At 48.2% G+C, this 26,515-nt stretch overlaps 1 protein-coding gene across 1 annotated transcript in view; it reads right to left on the reverse strand.

The window, feature by feature from the left end:
* Window positions 1–26,515, reverse strand: part of LOC140359810 (matrix-remodeling-associated protein 5-like) — a 62,160-nt gene that overhangs the window by 7,819 nt on the left and 27,826 nt on the right. The window contains exons 6-7 of the mRNA XM_072444998.1: window positions 22,594–22,735; window positions 15,080–15,215 (exon numbers count right to left, since the gene is read on the reverse strand). Coding sequence (XP_072301099.1) covers window positions 15,080–15,215; window positions 22,594–22,735 — 278 coding nt within the window. The remainder of the gene's footprint in view (window positions 1–15,079; window positions 15,216–22,593; window positions 22,736–26,515) is intronic.

Consider the following 26,515-nt stretch of genomic DNA (forward strand, 5'->3'; position numbering starts at 1 on the left):
ACCACAGAGAAGGAGGCTAGAGAGGAGGAGGGTCACAGAGCAGGAAGAAAGAAAGAGAGAGGATCACAGAGCAGGAGGAGAGCGAGAGAGGAGGATCACAGAGCAGGAGGAGAGAGAGGATCACAGATCAGGAGGAGAGAGAGGAGGATCACAGAGCAGGAGGAGAGGAGGATCACAGAGCTGGAGGAGAGCGAGAGGATCACAGAGCAGGAGGAGAGAGAGAGGAGGATCACAGAGCAGGAGGAGAGAGAGAGGATCACAGAGCTGGAGGAGAGAGAGAGAGGATCACAGAGCAGGAGGAGAGAGAGAGGAGGATCACAGAGCAGGAGGAGAGAGAGAGGATCACAGAGCAGGATGAGAAAGAGGAGTGTTGTGGAAAAATATAATCTGGCCCTTTACTTTTTAACTTTCAATCCTATTTTTAATCAGATTTAGCTCTAACACAGTCAACAGCCTGACACAACCCCTTTTGGCCTGGAAATTTACATGTCCGGACCTCCTGGAGTGGCTAGGAAGTCCCACGTTATGTTTCACACTAGGCAAGACATGTGAATTGAATTAATGCAAATGTTATGTACTGTCTCCTTCCTGAAACCACTGTTTCTTTGATGTCCCATTTGCTCCTGTATTCCTTTGTACCTGAGAGAACAATGACCAGGAACTTCTGGGTGTGTGGTCATGTGACTACAGGTATAAATATGTAGGACATGGGACAAGAGGGAGCGCTGATCATATAATGAACCAGAGAGAGAGAAACGCCTGATTAAATCACCTTAACATTGAGACAAAGCAACTCGCCTCCTTGCCTTATTTTTGCCATTACAATTTGGCGTTGTTGGCAACTATCCTCGACCGGACTCCCGATTTCCGGGGACTGTGTGATCCAGCATTTTCACCTAAGCAAACGTTGTACCATACGGGCCCTGGAGAGAGGGATTCCGGCGCTGGGTTTGAAAGAAAAGGACCTTGTGGGTGAGTGGCTTTGTCTCAATTGTAAGACTAGGCTGTATATGAATATGATTAAGTTAGAGCTGTGTGAATAACTTACAGAGATGTTCTAAATGGAACATAGCTTTAGGTTTAACTGTAACTTAAACAAATAGAGCTGTGTGCGAATAATGATTGAGTTAGAGCTGTGTGAATGAGTTAGCGCTTTGTTTGAAACTCTGTTATTAAACAAAGCTCTAATTCTAACTGTAACTCCAAAATGTTAGAGCTGTGTGCTAGATTACGACGCCAATCCTAATACAAGTTGGATTGGAATCTTAATTTTAACTCTAACATTTAAACGCTGTGTGCGATATATATATATATATATATATATATATATATATATATATATATATATATATATATATATATATATATCAGGACCGCGGGTCGTTAAGAGAGCAGACGAAATGGGTGTAAAACAGTCCAAGGACGTCATGCCAATAGAGACACCCACTATGAGGGCAATGTCAAAAAAATATGGGAATGAATGTTTGGAATGCCTGGATGTATGGTCTAAAAAATATGGTTTCCCAATTGGTGGTTCATTAAGCGTGAACAAAATCACCCAACTTGGGCTGAAGTTAACGGAAACGAAAGAGAATGTGTTGAAAATGAAGAAAAAGAAAGTGTCTTTGAATTTTGTGAGAGAAATGGAAAAGCATAACAAAATATTTAAAATATGGGAAACTGAAGCTAAAACGCGGGAACGAAAGAAATTGTGTAAACTTACTGCCCCCTACACAAATGAATGTAAAAATCCGCTGTCTTACCTACATAACACGCCACACTTTCCGGACGGAAGAGACACAACACAACACACACATGCATGCACATCTGCACTCCCACACACAACACACACATGCACACGCTTCTTCACTACCACACACAACACAACACAACACGTACACACACAAGAACAAATAACTGCTCTCAAACTTCCTTTGCACACAGAGTCAACATGTCTGTCGGCGGCGCGGATCGACCCGGACCTTGACTCTTGTCTGGTCAATCGGGCCGAACAAGCTCTGGGAGGAGGGGGCGCGCAGGCCGCGGTGGACAACGACTCCACAGGAGGGGACGCGGCGACCATGGCGAAAACGGAACACGAACGAGATGAACAGAAACTGGACTCTAAGAAATACAATCTCCGGAATCAAAACGGACCCACCACAGACGCCTTTCCTATGGTAGAAGTGGCCGGACCGAACGGACAGTTGTACGTTTACAGGCCCTGGAGCCACAACGAAGTCATGGACGTGGCTAAATCTTTACCTGACCCTGCGGCAAACGGACACACTTTTGTTGCTAATCTAATAGATTTTTGCGCCGAGTTTCGGCCGTCCGGTTTAGAACTACAGAAACTTCTGACTCTGAAGATGAAAACAAGTGATTTTGCTACAATCAAAGACTGTGTTCCAGCGAACAATTTACGTCCCGAAAAACTCACGTATAACGAAAACACGGTTTATATTGCAGCTTTGACCAGACTAAACGACGCAATCATCCATGCGTTTCCACGGAAATATGACAGAACAGCCGTACAACTGTGCAAACAGAAGCCTGACGAGACCACAGATGATTTTATACATTGTTTCTCCATTCTGTTCAAAGAGCAGAGCGGCATACAAGAGGCACCGGACACGCCATATGAGACTTTCCTATGTGATGCCATACTCAAAGGACTGAACCAGGACATTGCAAAGAACATTAACCAAACATACGTGGGCGGAACGGATGACCTAGAGCTCAAAACATTGTGCAGGCATGCACGCCATGCACAGGAACTTATCAGAAAGGCGAAGTTGGAAAAGGAGGAGGCAAGAGAGAGAGAGCTCCACCAGGCCACTCTCATGCTCTATGCCAATACGGGTACCACTCCGACTCACAGACCGCAGTGGCAGAGGCAACAAATCCACAGACCAAGATATGACATGTCGATAGTTGTGTGTTATAACTGCAGACAGCCTGGACATATCGCTAGGAACTGCCGACAGCTGGACACACATCTGGGGAATCTTCACCCCCCCAGACAGCAATACCCCTTCCAACCACAGAGGCAGTATTCCGTTTTGCCACAGCAGCATCTCACCCTGCCATCACCACTGCAATACCCCGGGCAACCACAGAAGGAGTATTTCACCCTGCCAACGCCGCCCGCCGCCCCACAACCTCCCCAGATGCAGCAGCACGGTGCAGAGCACGGCCCGGATTGGCTGAGCCTAGTAGATGGATCCCACCGCGCCGCAGACATGACAGCTCAGACAACACAAGAACAACACACCCAATGGGACAGTATCACACACACACTGCTCACGCAAACAATCACTGATCTTGAAGCTGGTGCGAAAGCGCAAGATGGTACTTATGCTGAATTTAGTCAAACTAAAACTACATTTCCTGAGTATCCTTTAGTCATTGATGGTGAACTAATCACCTTTTTAGTCGATTCTGGTGCAACACACTCGGTGGTGAGGACATCCTCGCTGGCACGAAAGCCCAAGCTAAATGGGCGTTTTACGCTTTCATTAGGAGCATCCGGTAATGCAACCAAAGAGTATTACACATCTCCCCTGCCTTGTTCTGATATCCATGGGTCATCATTCAAACACACCTTCCTATATTCTCCCTTGTGTCCGGTGAATCTCCTCGGCCGTGACTTAATGGGCGCGCTGGGCATTTGTTTGATTTCAACCTCAGATGGTCTAAAAGTTACAACCACACGACAATTGGCAAATGTTTCAAACTTGTTAGCCATACAAACAAAATCTACAGCTGATCATCACTGGAAATTGACCCCAAAAATCCCAATTGAACTTATGTCTTTAGCACAGGAAAAGGTGAACACAGACAAGGCTGAATTTAAAAAGGAAGGGGATTTACATTGTACTCTTTGGTTACCAACAGATCCAGGAGCTCAAAGGTGTGAAAGCTGCATGGACACAGACCGGCCTGCTGACTGCTTCTCGTCTCATGCGGGGGCAGGGGCAATTCCTGAACTTAATCTTTGGGCCAAAAGCACAACCGATGTAGGCCAAATTCAAACATGTCAACCCGTGATGACCCTCCCAAAATCGAACACACGCCCCTGCAGACCACAAGAGGCGGGAGTAATTGTCCCCTGCAAATCGGGTGGAGTTAGAAGCCCCAGAACAGTAAAACGATGTACACAATCTAACCCCGTCGCACCAATTTCCATTGAACAGGTGTGCAATTCCAGACCGGACCTGAAAGAAGAGCCACTCACTAACGCTGATTTAGCCCTTTATGTAAATGGATCCGCATCCAGAGATGCCGACAACGAAGGCCAGTCTGCCACCACTGTCACAGACTCACGTTACGCGTTCGGCGTATGTGACGACTGGGCCGGGATGTGGCGACACAGATATTTTTTTTAAATCAGATGGTAAACCTATCTTCAATCCCACACAGGTTAATGAACTTCTGGAGGGGATCCTGCCGCCCGCTGAAATTGCTGTCTGCAAATGTCAGGCCACCATGCTTGCCAAAAAACAAAAAAAAACAAAACAAAAAACAAAAAAAAAAAGCTTCCCCCATGGCCGTGATCATGCGTCGAAAGGGGGGAAAAAGGGGGGACATGCACACAGATTACACAGACTGTCGATGCATGTTTACGGCCAAAGAGCTCCGTAGACAGGACAAAACATGACATTTTTGAACCTTCTCTTTTTTTTCCTCCACCATTTCCGTGTGCCATCTTTTATATATTATGGTTATCATATTTTTATCCTCTTACCTTTTGATTATTGTTGTTATCTCGTCCTTACTTTGATTTTTTTGACATTGAACATGATTAGGCAAGGCAAGTTTATTTGTAGAGCACATTTCATACACAAGGCAATTCAAAGTGCTTCACACAGCAGGAAAAATGCATTCAAATCACAAAGAAATTACAGAAATACAATAAAATTAACCGAATTAAAAATGATCAATCCAACTGATTGTCTAAACTAATAAAATCACAAACAAAAGAGAAGAGTGCAAAGAAAAAATCCTTTCAGTCATATGCGCAGCTAAACAAAACTATTTTTAGCTTAGATTTGAACATTGTCAGAGTAGAAGCCTGTCTCACATCTTCAGGAAGAATGTTCCAGATTTTAGCTGCATAAAACTGAATCGCAGATTCCCCATGTTTTGTCCTGACTCTGGCACCAGCAGGAGGCCGGTCCCTGAGGTCCTCAGAGTCCGAGATGGTTCATATGGCACTAACATATCCAAGATGTACTTTGGTGCTAGGCCATGGAGAGACTTGTACACAAGCAGAGCTGCTTTAAAGTATATTCTCTGAGCCACAGGGAGCCAGTGCAGAGACCTGAGAACAGGACTAATGTGATCATACTTCCTGGTTCTAGTCAGGACCCGAGCAGCAGCGTTCTGGATGTACTGCAGCTGTTTTACAACTCGTTTGGAGAGACCAGTGAGCGGCCGTTACAGTAGTCTAATCTACTGGAGACAAACGCATGGATAAGTCTCTCTAAATCTGGTTTTGACACTATATTTTTGATTTTGGCAATGTTTTTTAGATGGTAAAAAGCTGCTGATGTTATTGATTTGACGTGGCTGTTAAAGTTCAAGTCTGAGTCCATTATTACCCCCAGATTTCTAATTTGGTTTGTAGGTTTTAGAGCGAGACTGATTACCCCGTTATTGACCTGTATTTTACTTTTCATTTTTTATTATCCTTTTACTTTTTGATTACTGTTGTTATCTCGTACTTACTTTAGATTTTTTTTTTCTCTCTTTGAATATGAGTACCTTGTTATTGATACGTTGTTATTGATCCCTATTTTCATACTGTAATATTTCTATGTTGTGATCTGGTTTATACATACCTTTTGATTGGTTTACTTCATCACGTTATCCTTTGTTATTAGTACTATAACCATTTGTCCTCCAACTTCTAAATTTTTATGTTTTGTATATTGTTTCATTTTATTTTGTTTGTTGGATTTCCTCCATGGACCCTATGCCTGTGTACAACTTTAAGATAGACGTTTGGAATTTTTCAATTTTTACTCTTTCAAACAGCAGCTCGTTTATGGTTTATTGACGTAGTGATATTTTATTTTTCCTTCTGATTGTGATTAATTAGGAAAGCGAGTTTCCTAAATTATCACGGGAGAGGTCTGTTGTGGAAAAATATAATCTGGCCCTTTACTTTTTAACTTTCAATCCTATTTTTAATCAGATTTAGTTCTAACACAGTCAACAGCCTGACACATCCCCTTTTGGCCTGGAAATTTACATGTCCGGACCTCCTGGAGTGGCTAGGAAGTCCCACGTTATGTTTCACACTAGGCAAGACATGTGAATTGAATTAATGCAAATGTTATGTACTGTCTCCTTCCTGAAACCACTGTTTCTTTGATGTCCCATTTGCTCCTGTATTCCTTTGTACCTGAGAGAACAATGACCAGGAACTTCTGGGTGTGTGGTCATGTGACTACAGGTATAAATATGTAGGACATGGGACAAGAGGGAGCGCTGATCATATAATGAACCAGAGAGAGAGAAACGCCTGATTAAATCACCTTAACATTGAGACAAAGCAACTCGCCTCCTTGCCTTATTTTTGCCATTACAGGAGGAGGATCACAGAGCTGGAGGAGAGCGAGAGGATCACAGAGCAGGAGGAGAGCGAGAGGATTACAGAGCAGGAGGAGAAAGAGGAGGATCACAGAGCAGGAGGAGAGCGAGAGGATTACAGAGCAGGAGGAGAGAGAGAGGAGGATCACAGAGCAGGAGGAGAGAGAGAAGAGGATCACAGAGCAGGAGGGAGAGATGAGGAGTATCACAGAGCAGGAGGAGCAAGAAAAAACAGAGGAACAGAGCAGGAGGAGAGAGATAAGGAGGATTACAGAGCAGGAGAGAGAGAAGGATCACAGAGAAGGAGGCTAGAGAGGAGGAGGATCACAGAGCAGGAAGAAAGAAAGAGAGAGGATCACAGAGCAGGAGGAGAGCGAGAGAGGAGGATCACAGAGCAGGAGGAGAGAGAGGATCAAAGATCAGGAGGAGAGAGAGAGGAGGATCACAGACCAAGAGGAGAGAGAGAGGATCACAGAGCTGGAGGAGAGAACGGAGGATCACAGAGCAGGAGGAGAGAGAGAGGAGGATCACAGAGCAGGAGGAGAGAGAGAGGATCACAGAGCAGGAGGAGAGCAAGAGGAAGAGGATCTCAGAGCAGGAGGAGAGGAGGATCACAGAGCTGGAGGAGAGCAAGAGGATCACAGAGCAGGAGGAGGATCACAGAGCAGGAGGAGAGAGGAGGATCACAGAGCAGGAGGAGAGCGAGAGGATCACAGAGCAGGAGGAGAGAGAGAGGAGGATCACAGAGCAGGAGGAGAGAGAGAGGAGGATCACAGAGCAGGAGGAGAGAGGAGGATCACAGAGCAGGAGGAGAGAGAGGATCACAGATCAGGAGGAGAGAGAGAGGAGGATCACAGAGCAGGAGGAGAGAGAGAGGAGGATCACAGAGCAGGAGGAGAGAGGAGGATCACAGAGCAGGAGGAGAGAGAGGATCACAGAGCAGGAGGAGAGCGAGAGGATCACAGAGCAGGAGGAGAGAGAGAGGAGGATCACAGAGCAGGAGGAGAGAGAGAGGAGGATCACAGAGCAGGAGGAGAGAGGAGGATCACAGAGCAGGAGGAGAGAGAGGATCACAGATCAGGAGGAGAGAGAGAGGAGGATCACAGAGCAGGAGGAAAGAGAGAGGATCATAGAGCTGGAGGAGAGAGAGAGAGGATCACAGAGCTGGAGGAGAGAGAGGAGGATCACAGAGCAGGAGGAGAGAGAGAGAGGATCACAGAGCAGGAGGAGAGAGGAGGAGGATCACAGAGCAGGAGGAGAGGAGGATCACAGAGCTGGAAGAGAGCGAGAGGATCACAGAGCAGGAGGAGAGAGAGAGGAGGATCACAGAGCTGGAGGAGAGAGAGAGGAGGATCACAGAGCAGGAGGAGAGAGAGAGAGGATCACAGAGCAGGAGGAGAGAGGAGGAGGATCACAGAGCAGGAGGAGAGGAGGATCACAGAGCTGCAAGAGAGCGAGAGGATCACAGAGCAGGAGGAGAAAGAGGAGGATCACAGAGCAGGAGGAGAGAGGAGGATCACAGAGCAGGAGGAGAGAGAGGAGGAGGATCACCACAGAGCAGGAGGAGAGAGAGAGGAGGATCACAGAGCTGGAGGAGAGAGAGAGGAGGATCACAGAGCTGGAGGAGAGAGAGAGGAGGATCACAGAGCAGGAGGAGAGAGAGGATCACAGATCAGGAGGAGAGAGAGAGGAGGATCACAGAGCAGGAGGAGAGAGAGGAGGATCACAGAGCAGGAGGAGAGAGAGGAGGATCACAGAGCAGGAGGAGAGAGAGAAGAGGATCACAGAGCAGGAGGGAGAGATGAGGAGTATCACAGAGCAGGAGGAGAGAGAGAGGATCACAGAGCAGGAGGAGAGCAAGAGGAAGAGGATCTCAGAGCAGGAGGAGAGGAGGATCACAGAGCTGGAGGAGAGCGAGAGGATCACAGAGCAGGAGGAGAAAGAGGAGGATCACAGAGCAGGAGGAGAGAGGAGGATCACAGAGCAGGAGGAGAGCGAGAGGATCACAGAGCAGGAGGAGAGAGAGAGGAGGATCACAGAGCAGGAGGAGAGAGAGAGGAGGATCACAGAGCAGGAGGAGAGAGGAGGATCACAGAGCAGGAGGAGAGAGAGGATCACAGATCAGGAGGAGAGAGAGAGGAGGATCACAGAGCAGGAGGAAAGAGAGAGGATCATAGAGCTGGAGGAGAGAGAGAGAGGATCACAGAGCTGGAGGAGAGAGAGGAGGATCACAGAGCAGGAGGAGAGAGAGAGAGGATCACAGAGCAGGAGGAGAGAGGAGGAGGATCACAGAGCAGGAGGAGAGGAGGATCACAGAGCTGGAAGAGAGCGAGAGGATCACAGAGCAGGAGGAGAGAGAGAGGAGGATCACAGAGCTGGAGGAGAGAGAGAGGAGGATCACAGAGCAGGAGGAGAGAGAGAGAGGATCACAGAGCAGGAGGAGAGAGGAGGAGGATCACAGAGCAGGAGGAGAGGAGGATCACAGAGCTGCAAGAGAGCGAGAGGATCACAGAGCAGGAGGAGAAAGAGGAGGATCACAGAGCAGGAGGAGAGAGGAGGATCACAGAGCAGGAGGAGAGAGAGGAGGAGGATCACCACAGAGCAGGAGGAGAGAGAGAGGAGGATCACAGAGCTGGAGGAGAGAGAGAGGAGGATCACAGAGCTGGAGGAGAGAGAGAGGAGGATCACAGAGCAGGAGGAGAGAGAGGATCACAGATCAGGAGGAGAGAGAGAGGAGGATCACAGAGCAGGAGGAGAGAGAGGAGGATCACAGAGCAGGAGGAGAGACAGGAGGATCACAGAGCAGGAGGAGAGAGAGAAGAGGATCACAGAGCAGGAGGGAGAGATGAGGAGTATCACAGAGCAGGAGGAGCAAGAAAAAACAGAGGAACAGAGCAGGAGGAGAGAGAGAAGGAGGATTACAGAGCAGGAGAGAGAGAAGGATCACAGAGAAGGAGGCTAGAGAGGAGGAGGATCACAGAGCAGGAAGAAAGAAAGAGAGAGGATCACAGAGCAGGAGGAGAGCGAGAGAGGAGGATCACAGAGCAGGAGGAGAGAGAGGATCAAAGATCAGGAGGAGAGAGAGAGGAGGTCACAGACCAGGAGGAGAGAGAGAGGATCACAGAGCTGGAGGAGAGAACGGAGGATCACAGAGCAGGAGGAGAGAGAGAGGAGGATCACAGAGCAGGAGGAGAGAGAGAGGATCACAGAGCAGGAGGAGAGCAAGAGGAAGAGGATCTCAGAGCAGGAGGAGAGGAGGATCACAGAGCTGGAGGAGAGCGAGAGGATCACAGAGCAGGAGGAGAGAGAGAGGAGGATCACAGAGCAGGAGGAGAGAGGAGGATCACAGAGCAGGAGGAGAGCGAGAGGATCACAGAGCAGGAGGAGAGAGAGAGGAGGATCACAGAGCAGGAGGAGAGAGAGAGGAGGATCACAGAGCAGGAGGAGAGAGGAGGATCACAGAGCAGGAGGAGAGAGAGGATCACAGATCAGGAGGAGAGAGAGAGGAGGATCACAGAGCAGGAGGAAAGAGAGAGGATCATAGAGCTGGAGGAGAGAGAGAGAGGATCACAGAGCTGGAGGAGAGAGAGGAGGATCACAGAGCAGGAGGAGAGAGAGAGAGGATCACAGAGCAGGAGGAGAGAGGAGGAGGATCACAGAGCAGGAGGAGAGGAGGATCACAGAGCTGGAAGAGAGCGAGAGGATCACAGAGCAGGAGGAGAGAGAGAGGAGGATCACAGAGCAGGAGGAGAGAGGAGGATCACAGAGCAGGAGGAGAGAGAGGAGGAGGATCACCACAGAGCAGGAGGAGAGAGAGAGGAGGATCACAGAGCTGGAGGAGAGAGAGAGGAGGATCACAGAGCTGGAGGAGAGAGAGAGGAGGATCACAGAGCAGGAGGAGAGAGAGGATCACAGATCAGGAGGAGAGAGAGAGGAGGATCACAGAGCAGGAGGAGAGAGAGGAGGATCACAGAGCAGGAGGAGAGAGAGGAGGATCACAGAGCAGGAGGAGAGAGAGAAGAGGATCACAGAGCAGGAGGGAGAGATGAGGAGTATCACAGAGCAGGAGGAGAGAGAGAGGATCACAGAGCAGGAGGAGAGCAAGAGGAAGAGGATCTCAGAGCAGGAGGAGAGGAGGATCACAGAGCTGGAGGAGAGCGAGAGGATCACAGAGCAGGAGGAGAAAGAGGAGGATCACAGAGCAGGAGGAGAGAGGAGGATCACAGAGCAGGAGGAGAGCGAGAGGATCACAGAGCAGGAGGAGAGAGAGAGGAGGATCACAGAGCAGGAGGAGAGAGAGAGGAGGATCACAGAGCAGGAGGAGAGAGGAGGATCACAGAGCAGGAGGAGAGAGAGGATCACAGATCAGGAGGAGAGAGAGAGGAGGATCACAGAGCAGGAGGAAAGAGAGAGGATCATAGAGCTGGAGGAGAGAGAGAGAGGATCACAGAGCTGGAGGAGAGAGAGGAGGATCACAGAGCAGGAGGAGAGAGAGAGAGGATCACAGAGCAGGAGGAGAGAGGAGGAGGATCACAGAGCAGGAGGAGAGGAGGATCACAGAGCTGGAAGAGAGCGAGAGGATCACAGAGCAGGAGGAGAGAGAGAGGAGGATCACAGAGCTGGAGGAGAGAGAGAGGAGGATCACAGAGCAGGAGGAGAGAGAGAGAGGATCACAGAGCAGGAGGAGAGAGGAGGAGGATCACAGAGCAGGAGGAGAGGAGGATCACAGAGCTGCAAGAGAGCGAGAGGATCACAGAGCAGGAGGAGAAAGAGGAGGATCACAGAGCAGGAGGAGAGAGGAGGATCACAGAGCAGGAGGAGAGAGAGGAGGAGGATCACCACAGAGCAGGAGGAGAGAGAGAGGAGGATCACAGAGCTGGAGGAGAGAGAGAGGAGGATCACAGAGCTGGAGGAGAGAGAGAGGAGGATCACAGAGCAGGAGGAGAGAGAGGATCACAGATCAGGAGGAGAGAGAGAGGAGGATCACAGAGCAGGAGGAGAGAGAGGAGGATCACAGAGCAGGAGGAGAGAGAGGAGGATCACAGAGCAGGAGGAGAGAGAGAAGAGGATCACAGAGCAGGAGGGAGAGATGAGGAGTATCACAGAGCAGGAGGAGAGAGAGAGGATCACAGAGCAGGAGGAGAGCAAGAGGAAGAGGATCTCAGAGCAGGAGGAGAGGAGGATCACAGAGCTGGAGGAGAGCGAGAGGATCACAGAGCAGGAGGAGAAAGAGGAGGATCACAGAGCAGGAGGAGAGAGGAGGATCACAGAGCAGGAGGAGAGCGAGAGGATCACAGAGCAGGAGGAGAGAGAGAGGAGGATAACAGAGCAGGAGGAGAGAGAGAGGAGGATCACAGAGCAGGAGGAGAGAGGAGGATCACAGAGCAGGAGGAGAGAGAGGATCACAGATCAGGAGGAGAGAGAGAGGAGGATCACAGAGCAGGAGGAAAGAGAGAGGATCATAGAGCTGGAGGAGAGAGAGAGAGGATCACAGAGCTGGAGGAGAGAGAGGAGGATCACAGAGCAGGAGGAGAGAGAGAGAGGATCACAGAGCAGGAGGAGAGAGGAGGAGGATCACAGAGCAGGAGGAGAGGAGGATCACAGAGCTGGAAGAGAGCGAGAGGATCACAGAGCAGGAGGAGAGAGAGAGGAGGATCACAGAGCTGGAGGAGAGAGAGAGGAGGATCACAGAGCAGGAGGAGAGAGAGAGAGGATCACAGAGCAGGAGGAGAGAGGAGGAGGATCACAGAGCAGGAGGAGAGGAGGATCACAGAGCTGCAAGAGAGCGAGAGGATCACAGAGCAGGAGGAGAAAGAGGAGGATCACAGAGCAGGAGGAGAGAGGAGGATCACAGAGCAGGAGGAGAGAGAGGAGGAGGATCACCACAGAGCAGGAGGAGAGAGAGAGGAGGATCACAGAGCTGGAGGAGAGAGAGAGGAGGATCACAGAGCTGGAGGAGAGAGAGAGGAGGATCACAGAGCAGGAGGAGAGAGAGGATCACAGATCAGGAGGAGAGAGAGAGGAGGATCACAGAGCAGGAGGAGAGAGAGGAGGATCACAGAGCAGGAGGAGAGAGAGGAGGATCACAGAGCAGGAGGAGAGAGAGAAGAGGATCACAGAGCAGGAGGGAGAGATGAGGAGTATCACAGAGCAGGAGGAGCAAGAAAAAATAGAGGAACAGAGCAGGAGGAGAGAGAGAAGGAGGATTACAGAGCAGGAGAGAGAGAAGGATCACAGAGAAGGAGGCTAGAGAGGAGGAGGATCACAGAGCAGGAAGAAAGAAAGAGAGAGGATCACAGAGCAGGAGGAGAGCGAGAGAGGAGGATCACAGAGCAGGAGGAGAGAGAGGATCAAAGATCAGGAGGAGAGAGAGAGGAGGATCACAGACCAGGAGGAGAGAGAGAGGATCACAGAGCTGGAGGAGAGAACGGAGGATCACAGAGCAGGAGGAGAGAGAGAGGAGGATCACAGAGCAGGAGGAGAGAGAGAGGATCACAGAGCAGGAGGAGAGCAAGAGGAAGAGGATCTCAGAGCAGGAGGAGAGGAGGATCACAGAGCTGGAGGAGAGCGAGAGGATCACAGAGCAGGAGGAGAGAGAGAGGAGGATCACAGAGCAGGAGGAGAGAGGAGGATCACAGAGCAGGAGGAGAGCGAGAGGATCACAGAGCAGGAGGAGAGAGAGAGGAGGATCACAGAGCAGGAGGAGAGAGAGAGGAGGATCACAGAGCAGGAGGAGAGAGGAGGATCACAGAGCAGGAGGAGAGAGAGGATCACAGATCAGGAGGAGAGAGAGAGGAGGATCACAGAGCAGGAGGAAAGAGAGAGGATCATAGAGCTGGAGGAGAGAGAGAGAGGATCACAGAGCTGGAGGAGAGAGAGGAGGATCACAGAGCAGGAGGAGAGAGAGAGAGGATCACAGAGCAGGAGGAGAGAGGAGGAGGATCACAGAGCAGGAGGAGAGGAGGATCACAGAGCTGGAAGAGAGCGAGAGGATCACAGAGCAGGAGGAGAGAGAGAGGAGGATCACAGAGCTGGAGGAGAGAGAGAGGAGGATCACAGAGCAGGAGGAGAGAGAGAGAGGATCACAGAGCAGGAGGAGAGAGGAGGAGGATCACAGAGCAGGAGGAGAGGAGGATCACAGAGCTGGAAGAGAGCGAGAGGATCACAGAGCAGGAGGAGAAAGAGGAGGATCACAGAGCAGGAGGAGAGAGGAGGATCACAGAGCAGGAGGAGAGAGAGGAGGAGGATCACCACAGAGCAGGAGGAGAGAGAGAGGAGGATCACAGAGCTGGAGGAGAGAGAGAGGAGGATCACAGAGCTGGAGGAGAGAGAGAGGAGGATCACAGAGCAGGAGGAGAGAGAGGATCACAGATCAGGAGGAGAGAGAGAGGAGGATCACAGAGCAGGAGGAGAGAGAGGAGGATCACAGAGCAGGAGGAGAGAGAGGAGGATCACAGAGCAGGAGGAGAGCGAGAGGATCACAGAGCAGGAGGAGAGGAAGGAGGATCACAGAGCAGGAGGAGAGAGAGGAGGATCACAGAGCAGGAGGAGAGCGAGAGGATCACAGAGCAGGAGGAGAAAGGAGGATCACAGAGCAGGAGGAGAGAGAGAGGAGGATCACAGAGCAGGTGGAAAACAAGAGGAGGATCACGGAGCAGGAGGAGAGAGAGAGGAGGATCACAGAGCAGGAGGAGAGAGAGAGGAGGATCACAGAGCAGGAGGAGAGAGAGAGGAGGATCACAGAGCAGGAGGAGAGAGAGGAGGATCACAGAGCAGGAGGAGAGAGAGGAGGATCACAGAGCTGGAGGAGAGCGAGAGGATCACAGAGCTGGAGGAGAGCGAGATGATCACAGAGCAGGAGGAGAGAGAGAGGATCACAGAGCAGGAGAGTGAGAGAGGAGGATCACAGAGCAGGAGGAGAGGGAGATGATCACAGAGCAGGAGGAGAGCAAAAGAGGAGGATCACAGAGCAGGTGGAAAACAAGAGGAGGATCACGGAGCAGGAGGAGAGAGAGAGGAGGATCACAGAGCAGGAGGAGAGAGAGAGGAGGATCACAGAGCATGAGGAGAGAAGATCATAGAGCAGGAGACGACAGGTGAAGAGCATGTCATTTCCTGCCCGTTGACCCTGATGTACAACAAACTGTACATCAGAAAGGCTTTTTGGAACTATATGATACATTAATGGAACAGGCGTTATTGGCCTAATATTGTTCAGCTCCTGTGTCTTATAAAAGCCCATCGCTGTCAAATAATTCCAAATTCCTTTAGTGCTTATTTGAAATAGACCTATGTCATCTGTTAATATTTCTGACCCCGATAAATACAGGTCCTTGCACCCATCATAAAAATCTCGAGCCAAAAAAGTTGCCATGTCATCTATGTGTCTTACGTGCTTTCTTTCTGTGTGGCAGCCTGTGTGTCCAAGAGCAATTTTCTTTGGGACAAACTAAGGTCTTCTTGAATGTTGTATAGCTCTCACCTGTCCCGCCCCATGTAATTTTGGGCGCTGCAGATGTAGGTGCCTCTGTCCTGGAGCTCCACACTCTGGATGACCAAGGTACCATTGGGCAGGACCTCGAAGCGTTGGGCCCTGGAGCTCACGGACATCACCACTCCTGAGACCAGACACACAAAAGAGATATTTTCAAGTACCACAAGAGCTGTGTTCCAAGTGATACAAATAATTTCACTCTATAAAGCGTCTTTTTAAGTCTGTAAAAAGCACTTTACATTACATTTGTTTGTTTACTACTCAGGCACATTTGTGAATTGTTCAAGCCACAGCTGCCTGACTGATTGGCATAAAGAAGACAGTCAATCTGCACAGCCTGCTCGACCTCCGCCCAAAACAACAAGAAGTATAACGCCTACCACATGTGCATTCTTGTGGCTTTAATTGGCTTTTAAACTTACCTTTGGTTTTCTAAAAATAAAAGTCTATATGGAAGACACACTAACTACACCTCCATTTCCTATGAGGTATTTAGGGGTCAGAGCACTTTCTGCTGTCAGCAGTGGGAATGAACAATGAATAAATAAATAAATTAAGTCCTTAGGTAATGTGAATACTATGCTAATAGAGCCGAGCCTTTGGTGTGAACACAATTTGATGTGATGGTTTAAGAACTTAAGAACTGTGCAAGGAAAAGTCATGATTTTCACTTGTTACCAAACAATATTGCTAATTTGCTAAAAAAAATAATAATTTCTGGTTTTCATGTTTTTTAAACATCAAGAACAGGGACAGTGCCTTCAAAAAGCAAACTATATAGTTATGCTTTAAAGCTCAAGAATGTAAATTTGATATAATATGTGTCCTTTAAAATAGATGTTTAACTGCTGATATTTCAGTCCGTTCACAGACAGATCAACCAGTGATTACAAAGCAATAGTAAAATCAATACTATGGGCCAGGGTGCTTGCATTATTTTAGCTCATAATAAGTGAAATACCAAACAAAATATATCCAAACCAAATGAAGAATTATATTCTCCATTTAGGGACATTCTCCAGTGGCAGAGGCGGAGATGAAGTCATTGAGGCAGTGCACAAACTGTTCCATTACACTCCAACCCAAATGTTAGGCACACATTTGGACTTAGAGAAGCCTTTTGTGCGTGTTTCATGGTGTTAATGGGTTATTTCATCAGAGTAAAGCCGCTCCTGGGCATTGGCTCATAAAACAGGGCCTGATGAGCTGAGAGGGAGAGCTCTGGAGCCGGTTGGGTTCACATATGGAGCTCCAACAGAACACATGCATTTAGGTGTGTCCTGGGGAAGCTGCAGTCAAACCAAGATGTGGAGAGCCTCAAAATGACTTTGGGTTTTGAGGAAAAAACCCCAAAAGTTTACATTTATATAGCGCTTTCTACCGTCAAGGCACTCAAAGCGCTTTACATCAAGGAACCAGTCACCCATTCACACACACAATCACACACCAGTGTTCTCAGACACTATGGGCGGGTCAGGTTAAGTGTCTTGCCCAAGGACACAACAGCGTTATTCACCTGGGAACGCAGTGCCAAGGAGAGAGCAGCATTTGAACAAAAACTCTACCACTGAGCTACTGTTTCTGTACAAACATCCTGCTTCTTCTCTGCAAGTGGGAAGTACTCACATTTACTTTTTAATAACATTATACTTCTCCAGTAGTTTTAAGTCCCCATACTGTTCTTCTTACTTGAGTAGTAGTATGTGTTGTATAACATACTCTTAACAAGAGTAAAAGTGTTGGTTCCTCTTCCCACTGTGAGTAAGTCTACAAGTGACAAAGCTTATGTTGCCAATATGAAATATTTGACTTTCAAGTAAAGATATAAAAAGTGAGATTTCTTTAGGTTTGTGGTTTATTTTACAGTCATCCACATCCCTGCTTAGTAATACATTTATTTCCTTAATGTTTGACACATGTCAAAATTTGAGACGTGATCAAAACACAATTCAATAATGTATGCCATATGGCCAGGGCCGGCCCTTCCACTAGGCCGTATAGGCGGGTGCCTGGGGCGGCACTGCAGGGGGGTGCCTGGATTTTTTTTTTTTTTTGCTTGGCAGAGTTTTTTGCGCCTCCTTCTATGTATCCAAACACTATTTTGGAATTGACAAATAAATCTAACGAAAGGAGAAAATCGAAAGCAGTGTGTTACGTATTCTAGCAAGTCAGGGGTATCACCTCTAGATAGACAGAACAGGCTAGAATATTGAATGCCAACAGCGCCCCCCTCGGGAAAAAAAAAAAAAAAAGAAGTTAGGGGGCAGGGGAGTAGCTCGCCTAGGGCACCAAATGTGCTGGGGCCGGCCCTGCATATGGCATACATTATTGCTCTTCTTACCTATTTGTGAACTGGTGCAGTGACAATCTTTAGTGGAGCAGCAGTGGCTCTATTGCGTGCTCGCTGTGTCCTTAGGCATACACTTCACCCATCTTGCCTCTTTAGACGGGGACAATGTATTATCTTGCCATATATTGTGTGGCGGTTTTGTTGTGATAAGCATATTGTATTGGCTATCATGTATCACAATACTTGAAAGACATCTTGTACATTCATAAAGCTGCAGTGTTATTCACATTAGAGCCAAAACAACGGAGGTGTCAATCTGTAGAACCTGATAACAACAACCCATTTTGACCTGTGCACACTGGTTGGACATACCCAAATGGCATTGCTTATTAAAAAAAGATTTTACAGCCCACTATGCTAGTGTGGTGCATCATTAGAAAGTTTAGGTCTTCTTGTTTCTGCAGATGTGCATATGAACACTGTCAGGGCTTCAGAACTTACGCTACAGAAGCCCAAACATAAAAAATACATCCTTTCTTTTGTCAACCCGAATATTGTCAATTTGTAAAGGTCTTAAGCTAGACATACTTCTTCATGTGCTTATGCTATTCAACTGCACTTGCTGTTTATATTGTTGACGGTTTCAGATCTCTAGGAATAGGCCTTTTGCATAAAGTCTTGTCGGCTGTTTACTACTTTTACACATCTGAATAGTGAACTCCTCATCTGGCTTATTCCTAAAACCCACCCACGGTCCGAAAGCTTGGCTTATTGGCTAGAATAATATGACAATCAAAAAGTACTACGTCACTTCTTTAGCATGCTGGCACAGCTAAAATACTAACTGCGCAGACGTTAGAAGGGAGCACTTGGTTTATCTAAAGGGCTATGCCAGACGAACTCGTGAACGGAAAACAAACAAAAGTGTGAGGAGTGTGAGTGTGAAACAAAAAATCCTTCACCATGTGTAAGTGAAGGAACAAGAGTAAAGTATCAGACACGCTTTATTTGTGAGTTTTTACACAGAAGAAAGCGCTGTTTACTGGACTATTTCTAAGTAGATATTGTTTTTCTGTGGATTATTACGGAAATAATGAATACAGCTACTGATGGATTAAACCCTGCTCCGTCAGAACCTGAATTAGTGTAAGAAATGTGTTAAAATGTGTGAAAAGTAGATTTTTATCACAAACTATTGGTAATTGCTTATTGGGGCATATTATTCAATGCAAATCAATTAAATATTTGTTTTGTTGTCTTTAAAATGATGTAAAGCTTGCTGGTATTGACAATGAAAATAAAAGTGATGATAAAATAGTACGTCCAAAGTCCGTTTTTTGCCTTTGGCTGGTGTTAAGAAGAGGCAAAAGTGGGCGAGGTGGAAAAAGGTGAATAGTGGACATGAATTGTGCCAGGACAGGAGAAAGCAGTACTGTACATGTAAGTGCTTGATCTGCCAAATGCTATGACATCATACAGTATTTGCCACTTTCATGTGGCTTTCTACATGTACATAGACATTTGCTGCTAAGTTACAGACAAAGATGGTGTTGGCATTGGCATTTTAGAAGTGTTTTCATTTTATTAAAATTGTCTCCACATGCAGGCTTAAGACCAGAGGAGACAGGACCTTTTCTGTTGTAGGACCTCAGTGGTGGAATACTTTGCCTTTGCACATTAGAACTGCACAATCACTTTAGCGCTTTAAACCCTTGCTCAAGACCACTGTTCCCTCTAAGCTGCGCATGTGCACAATTGCACACTGCTCCAAAGGTTTCTGCGCACAGAAAATCTCTAAATAAAAATCTGAACTGAATTTAAAGCAAACTAAACACTTAAAAATGTGTACAATATGATTCAGGGAGTGACAGGTAAGGGTGAAATGGCATACAGGGATTTCCCCGGTGGGCTGATGGGTCAGTGTGTGCCGAGCTGTAGAGGAGGCGAGCAGCGCCACCGGGCCCAGTTGGCCCCTGTAGCTGTGTCGGCCCAGACTGGAGACTTGTGGCAGACGGGTCAAATGCTGCAGGATCAGGTGGTGTCCAAGAGCGCAGCGGGTCGCACAGAGATGAGCAGCCACTGCAGAGTGGTGATACGGGGCAGTACGTGCAGTGTATGCATGTGCGTGAGAGCGTGTGACCACTCCCTGTAACAGAGGACAGAGCAGGTGGTGGTGAGAGGAGGAGAGCTCTGCATCAGGTGGATGTATTATCACAGGACACTTTGACCATGTGAAACTTTAGGAATGATGCGGAGCGCGATGTGAGAGGCGTGATCACGATGCAAGAGGCGTGGCCGCGAATGAGCTTTTTGGTGTCATACATTTCTCCCTCTGAACAGTTTCAGTGGGATTAGTTCCGGTTATTTATTAATTTAAAGACAGTCCCATACAGGTCTCTAGCTCAGAGCTGTCTAAACATGGGCCATTCACGGACTATCTCATTGCAGTAATATGATTGGCAATGGCCCGGACCGGGCCTATTTGAAGCTGTACTCTGTATTGTGTGCCGGTATATTAAAGTATGTTTAAAGCAGTGGGTCTCAAACAGTGGGAGAGGGTCCACAAATGGGCCACAGAGAGTAGAATAAAATTGATATAAACCAATATTCAGGTCTGTTTGTATAACAAACCTATTGAATCAAGCTGACATTGAGACATTGAGACATCAGAGTAAGACGCACATTTTCTCCACCGCTGCCGAAGTTTATCTTACCCACAAAATTCCAAGAAACGAAGAGCAAGTGATGCGCAAACCCAGTGGACACTAGCCTGGTGGTGCTACGGATACTAAACAAACAAAGCTGACGGACCACGGCTCCGGTGGAAACCAGCCTGCCTCACAAGCTAACAAGTCTACCATGGCTAACAGGCCCGATGCAGCTGCTGACAGCTCGCTCTCCACTGGAAATCAACGCTCCGTCCCCGAACTGGGGTCTCCATTATGTCATTGGCCATTATGATGCATGAAATTAAAATTGAAATGCAGCGTGATATGGCGGAACTAAGAGCGGAAATGAGAACATCTGAAAAACCACAAGGTTTTATAATGAGGTTTCTTAACGATCGTGTGAAGGATTATGTCATGAAGGCCTAAAGTAGACCTCTAGCACAAAGGCAGGTGCCTCTTCTGAGGCCCCAGATATTCCATATGAGGTTCGTCAGGAAAGTTCCACCACATCTGTGAGGAGTTCAAGAAGAGAAACCTGAGACTGGGAAGGTGGTGTGTCGAGTTCTTTGTGAGGACTGGAGCCAGGAGCGGCCGGGGAACTTTCGGAGGCCGTTCATTGGCAATGGACTTCCCTCCACTTTTTATCATTTTTGATGTTACCATTTCATCTGATTCCTGTTTCTGTGGTTCTTGAGTGTATTTGTTCTGTTCGACCAGAGAGTTTAAAAGCATTCAGAATTTATCAATGGCAAAATCAATACGTTCACTCATATGGTATTGGAGGTTTTACAAGTAGCATTCTTTAAAATTAACAACTTATTGAACCCAATCAAACGATGACATTTTTTTTACAAGAGATCTATTTGAACTATCAAAATTGAGCAATAAAAAAACCTCACTATTCATCATACAGAGGCAAACATAAGATGGGAGTTGCAGTATTGATTTCAAACCGAATAGCTTTTGAACAGAGTTTTGAATGTAAAGACAATGAGGGCAGATATGTACTGGTTAATGGAACTTTTAATGGAAAGGTTTTTACTCTGCTGAATGTGTATGCTCCACCAGGGAGTGAGGTTTTGTAGTTTTTCCTGGCCAAGAAGGAGGGACTAAGGACAGGGGACCCTGGGACATTGCCAAGTCCCTATGACCATTGTTTAATCCGTGTTTCACTGTCGCCCTCCGAGACAACAGTTGTTTTTAGCGTTGCAAAAATAAATTGAATTGAATTGAATATTACATTAATTCCATACAGATATTATGGACCTGATTGCAAACCACTCAGATTTTACCCTAATTTGTGGCAATTGAAAAATATACGACTGATTGACTGGAGGGAGATGAACCGTAATGCATGCTAATATACATATTTTTCTAATCCAAATGCAATCCATTCCATAATAGACTATTTATCTTAAATAAAGACTCACTGAGACACCTAGCTACATTACTGTGGACTTGGAGGAAATGTAGGCATGTAAACAAATAAGCAAAGTGCGTATTAAATGAAAGTGCAACAGTGTCATAAAGTAAGGCCAGTAATGTGCTTTTCAGAACTACACTCTTAATTCTCTTCTGGCTTAAATCATAAAATGTATGTTTTTCTTGATGAAATCCGTCTTAATATCTTTGAGTCGGGAGTAAGCCAGGGGCGAGTGTTCTGATCCTCGCGTTAGCCACGGTGTCTATAACACCGCGTTGGGAAAGCAAGCCCTCATGTACGCAAAGTTGGCCAGAATGCGCGACACAGCCCACACTCTGCAGCCCCGTCTCACCCATAGCTTTCTTCATATTAGCAGCGCAAAATTACATCGACCCGTTGATTGTCGATGCCCCAGTTACTGTGCATTTTTTCCTTAATCTGTTTGATGCGCTCTGCTGTGTGGGATCCGCGAAATTCCCTGGGCATGCAGGATTGCACAGCATAAAGCAAAACTAAAGTTTTGCGAAATTTTACTGCCGTAAAGCCAACACTTTACGGCAGTAAAATGTCGCGATCCATTCATGCGTTATACGGAGGTGAGAGACTTCTACTGGGGTATTCATGTCTAATAATAAGCTTGAAATGTATAGCAGTGATCAACCTAATAAGAGTAAAATTTATATCCGATCACTGATCGGGATGCAACATCCGATTTCGATCGAGTCTGAAACGACGTGATCGGGCCCGATTTCCTATCACATGATCGGATCGGAAGATCCCTACAATAGATACACTTCACCCACATTGCCTAGTAAAATGCTTTGATAATCATGAAGGTTGAAAAGTGCTATATAAATACACTATAATAATAATAATAATAATAATAATAATAATACAAACATTGTTGCAGTGGTTCTCACACTAGGTCAGGGTCCAAAGATGCAGTGTATTTGGCTTTTTTAATTATTGTTAGCCACTAGGGGCAGTGTTCTCCCTGCCTTCCCTCAACCAATGCTAAAAATGCTTTGTAAATGAACAAATGTAATAATTCTGTTCAACATAAACTCTTCTTCAGAATGTATTTTCTGTGTGTCTGTCTGTCTTTGGGTCAGTGCATCACCTGTGGAGACTTTGGTCCAGGAGATTGTGGGCTTGGGCTCTCCCTCAGCGTCACAGTGCAACCAGGCAATACTCTCAGCTGGGAACGAGACGCTCCGGATGTGAGGGTCCGAAATCCTGGGTTTGGATCGAGGGACATGTAACTGAAACAAGAAAAAAAAAGTTTGTGTAATTTGTCAAATTGAAAAGTATAGGATACAATTTAAAGTATATGCTATTTCTTAACAAGTACATTTACACTGTGAAGAAGAAAAAAACACTGAACATGATATAACAGTTGAATGAGATCCCCCCCTTTGGTTTGCCAGATCCTATGACTAAAACCAGCTTGCAATAAAGCCAAAAAGTCTTTCTTTGATAGGCAACACTTCAACCACATTGTCTGGTATGAATCTGGTTTGTGTGAGAGTGATTGGTGGTGATGGTACCGATAGGGTTAGTTATTTTAGCAACATAGCCGGTTAGCCAAGCTAATATAAGCATGCAGTTGTAATGAACATGATTTGAAACAGTAATTCTAAGAACGAGTCTGTCAATTGTTGATGGATTAAAAACAGCAAACGAGTCCTTTACCTTTACCAACATCAAAATTGTGTTTTTTTGAGGCTCAAAACAAGAGGCCCAATTAGGATTTCATCCAAACAGGTATAATGAAACAATGCTGCGACTGAGGCTAAATACAACTCCAGACTCGCATTTTGCATATGTGTCCCTTAATATTCAAAGCCATTCTCCTTGTTAAATAGTAAGATTTTTTATTAAGTCTGAATGATTACTTTTGATGCTTACCTTTTTGTCATTATTTCATATATTTAAGATTAAGTTGTATACCAAAATTAAAAAGCTTGGAAAATAGTCTTTCTTAGTACAACTGCTCTAATTAGGAGGCAGTGCGCTGAGCTTTGAGGCGCAGCATCACTGCAGACTCTTAATGATTCATTTGTTACAAGCCCCGTTCACAGAGCTCTGGCAGCACCGTGCCCAGAATTAATTAAGAATTGATCATTTCAGGTCCCTCTGGAGTCGGCTCTCAGAAGACACGCTAGTGATGAAACATATGCTTTTCATCTCATCCATATCTGACGCAGGCTCAGGCGTTGCTAAGCAAACGCAGGAGCCCTCAGTGGTCTCTCTCGCTCTCTCTGTCTTTTGGGCAGCAGGCCAAGTTAGAGGTCAGATCTAAGGAAAGACAACCCATCCATCCATCCATTTTCCACCGCTTTATCCAGGGCCGGGTCGCGGGGCAGCAGTCTAACCAGGGACTCCCAGACTTCCTACTCCCCAGACACTTCCTCCAACTCCTCCGGGGGGATCCCTAGGCGTTCCCAGGCCAGCCGGGAGACATAGTCTCTCCAGCGTGTCCTGGGTTTTCCCAGGGGCCTCTTCCCGGTGGGACATGCCTGAAACACCTCCCGAGGGAGGCGCCCAGGAGGCATCCGGAACAGATGCCCGAGCCACCTCAGCTGGCTCCTCTCGACGTGGAGGAGCAGCGGCTCTACTCCGAGCTCCCCCCGTGTGGCCGAGCTCCTCACCTCATCTCTAAGGGAGCACCCAGCCACACGGCGGAGGAAACTCATTTCGACCGCTTGTATCCGCGATCTTGTTCTTTCGGTCATTACCCAAAGCTCATGACCATAGGTGAGGGTAGGAACGTAGACCGACCGGTAAATCGAGAGCTTTGCCTTTCGACTCATCTCCTTCTTTACCACAACAGTCCCATGCAGCGACTGCATCACTGCAGCTGCTGCACCAATCCGCCTGTCAATCTCACGCTCCATCCTTCCCTCACTCGTGAACAAGACCCAGAGATACTTGAACTCCTCCACTTGGGGCAAGGACACCCCACCCACCTGGAGAGGGCAAGACACCTTTTTCCGGTCGAGAACCATGGCCTCGGATTTGGAGGTGCTGATTCTCATCCCAGCCGCTTCACGTTCGGCTGCAAACCGTCCCAGTGCATGTTGCAGGTCCGGGTTTGATGGAGCCATCAGGACAACATCCTCTGCAAACAGCAGAGATGAGATCTTGTGGTCCCCAAACCGGACACCCTCCGACCCCTGACTGCGCATAGAAATTCTGTCCATAAAAACTATGAACAGAACCGGTCACAAAGGGCAGCCCTGGCGGAGTCCAACATGCACTGGGAACAGGTCTGACTTACTGCCGGCAATGCGAACACAGCTCCTGCTCCGGTCATACAGGGACCGGACAGCCCGGAGCAACATCCAGAGACTTTAGGTACTCAGGGCGGATCTCATCCACCCCCGGAGCCCTGCCACCGAGGAGTTTGCGAACAACCTCAGTGACTTCAGCTTGGGTGATGGATGAGCCAGCCTCCGAGTCCCCGGTCTCTACTTCCTCTTCGGAAGACGTGACTGAGGGATTAAGGAGGTCCTCAAAGTATTCCTTCCACCGTCTGACGACATCCCCAGTCGAGGTCAGCAGGCCTCCACCCGTACCGTAAAAGGTGTTGGTGAGGCACTGCTTCCCACTCCTGAGGCGGCGGACGGTTTGCCAGAATTTCTTTGGGGCAGACCGATAGTCCTCCTCCATGGCCTCCCCGAACTCCTCCCAGGCCCGGGTTTTTGCCTCTGCGACAGCACGAGCTGCGGCTCGCTTGGCCTGCCGATACCTATCGATGACCTCAGGAGACCTACAAGCTAGAGTGGCCTGATAGGCCTCCTTCTTCAGTCTGACGGCATCCCTTACTTCCGGTGTCCACCACCGGGTTCGGGGGTTGCCGCCACGACAGGCACCGGAGACCTTGCGACCACAGCTCCGAGCAGCCACATCAACAATGGAGGCGGAGAACATGCCCCAGCCTCCCCCCGGATATGGGAGAAGCTCTCCCGGAGGTGCGAGTTGAATACCCTACTGACAGAGGGCTCCGCAACACGTTCCCAACAAACCCTCACAATGCGCTTGGGTCTGCACAAGTCTGTCCGGCTTCCTCCTCCACCAGCGGATCCAACTCACCACCAGGTGGTGATTGGTTGACAACTCTGCCCCTCTCTTCACCCGAGTGTCCAAGACACGCGGCCGGAGGTCAGATGACACAACAACAAAGTCGATCATTGACCTCCGGCCTAAGTCTGGTGCCACGTGCACTGATGGACACCCTTGTGCTTGAACATGGTGTTCGTTATGGACAATCCGTGGCTAGCACAGAAGTCCAATAACTGAACACTGCCCGGGTTCAGATCGGGGAAGCCGTTTTTCCCGATCACCCCTCTCCAGGTGTCACTGTCATTGCCCACGTGGGCGTTGAAGTCCCCCAGTAGAACAACGGAGTCCCCTGTCGGTGCACTGTCCAGTACCCCTCCCGGGTACTGGACAGTGCACCGACCTGTCCAGTACCCGGGAGGGGTACTGGACTCCAAGAAGGCCGGGTACCAGAGTACCCGGCCTTCTTGGAGTCCTTACTCCAAGAAGGCCGGGTACTCTGCACTGCTGTTCGGCCCGTAGGCCGCCACAACAGTGAGAGACCTGTCCCCCACCCAAAGCCGAAGGGACCCTCTCGTCCACCGGGGTGAACTCCAACATGTGGCAGCTGAGCTGAGGGGCTATAAGCAAGCCCGCACCAGCCCGCCGCCTCTCCCCGCAGGCAACACCAGAGAAGTGGAGCGTCCAGCCCCTCTCGAGGAGATGGGTTCCAGAGCCCAAACTGTGCGTGAAGGTGAGGCCGACTATATCTAGTCGATATCGCTCAACCTCCCGCACAAGCTCAGGCTCTTTCCCCCACCCGTATGTCCCCAGAGTTAGTCTCTGTGTCTGGAGATCTGGTCGCCGAGGGCCCTGCTGTCGACTGCCGCCCAGATCTCTCTGCACCGGCCCTGTGGGGTAAGACCCGGACACCAGGCGCTCGCCATCGAGCACCCATCCCAGGCCTGGCTCCAGGATGGGACCCGGTGACGCCGATCCGG

Source organism: Eucyclogobius newberryi, unplaced genomic scaffold (assembly GCF_026437365.1).
Source record: "Eucyclogobius newberryi isolate DKJ021-1_F unplaced genomic scaffold, fEucNew1.0.hap1 SCAF_14, whole genome shotgun sequence".
Classification (NCBI taxonomy): Eukaryota; Metazoa; Chordata; class Actinopteri; order Gobiiformes; family Gobiidae; genus Eucyclogobius; species Eucyclogobius newberryi.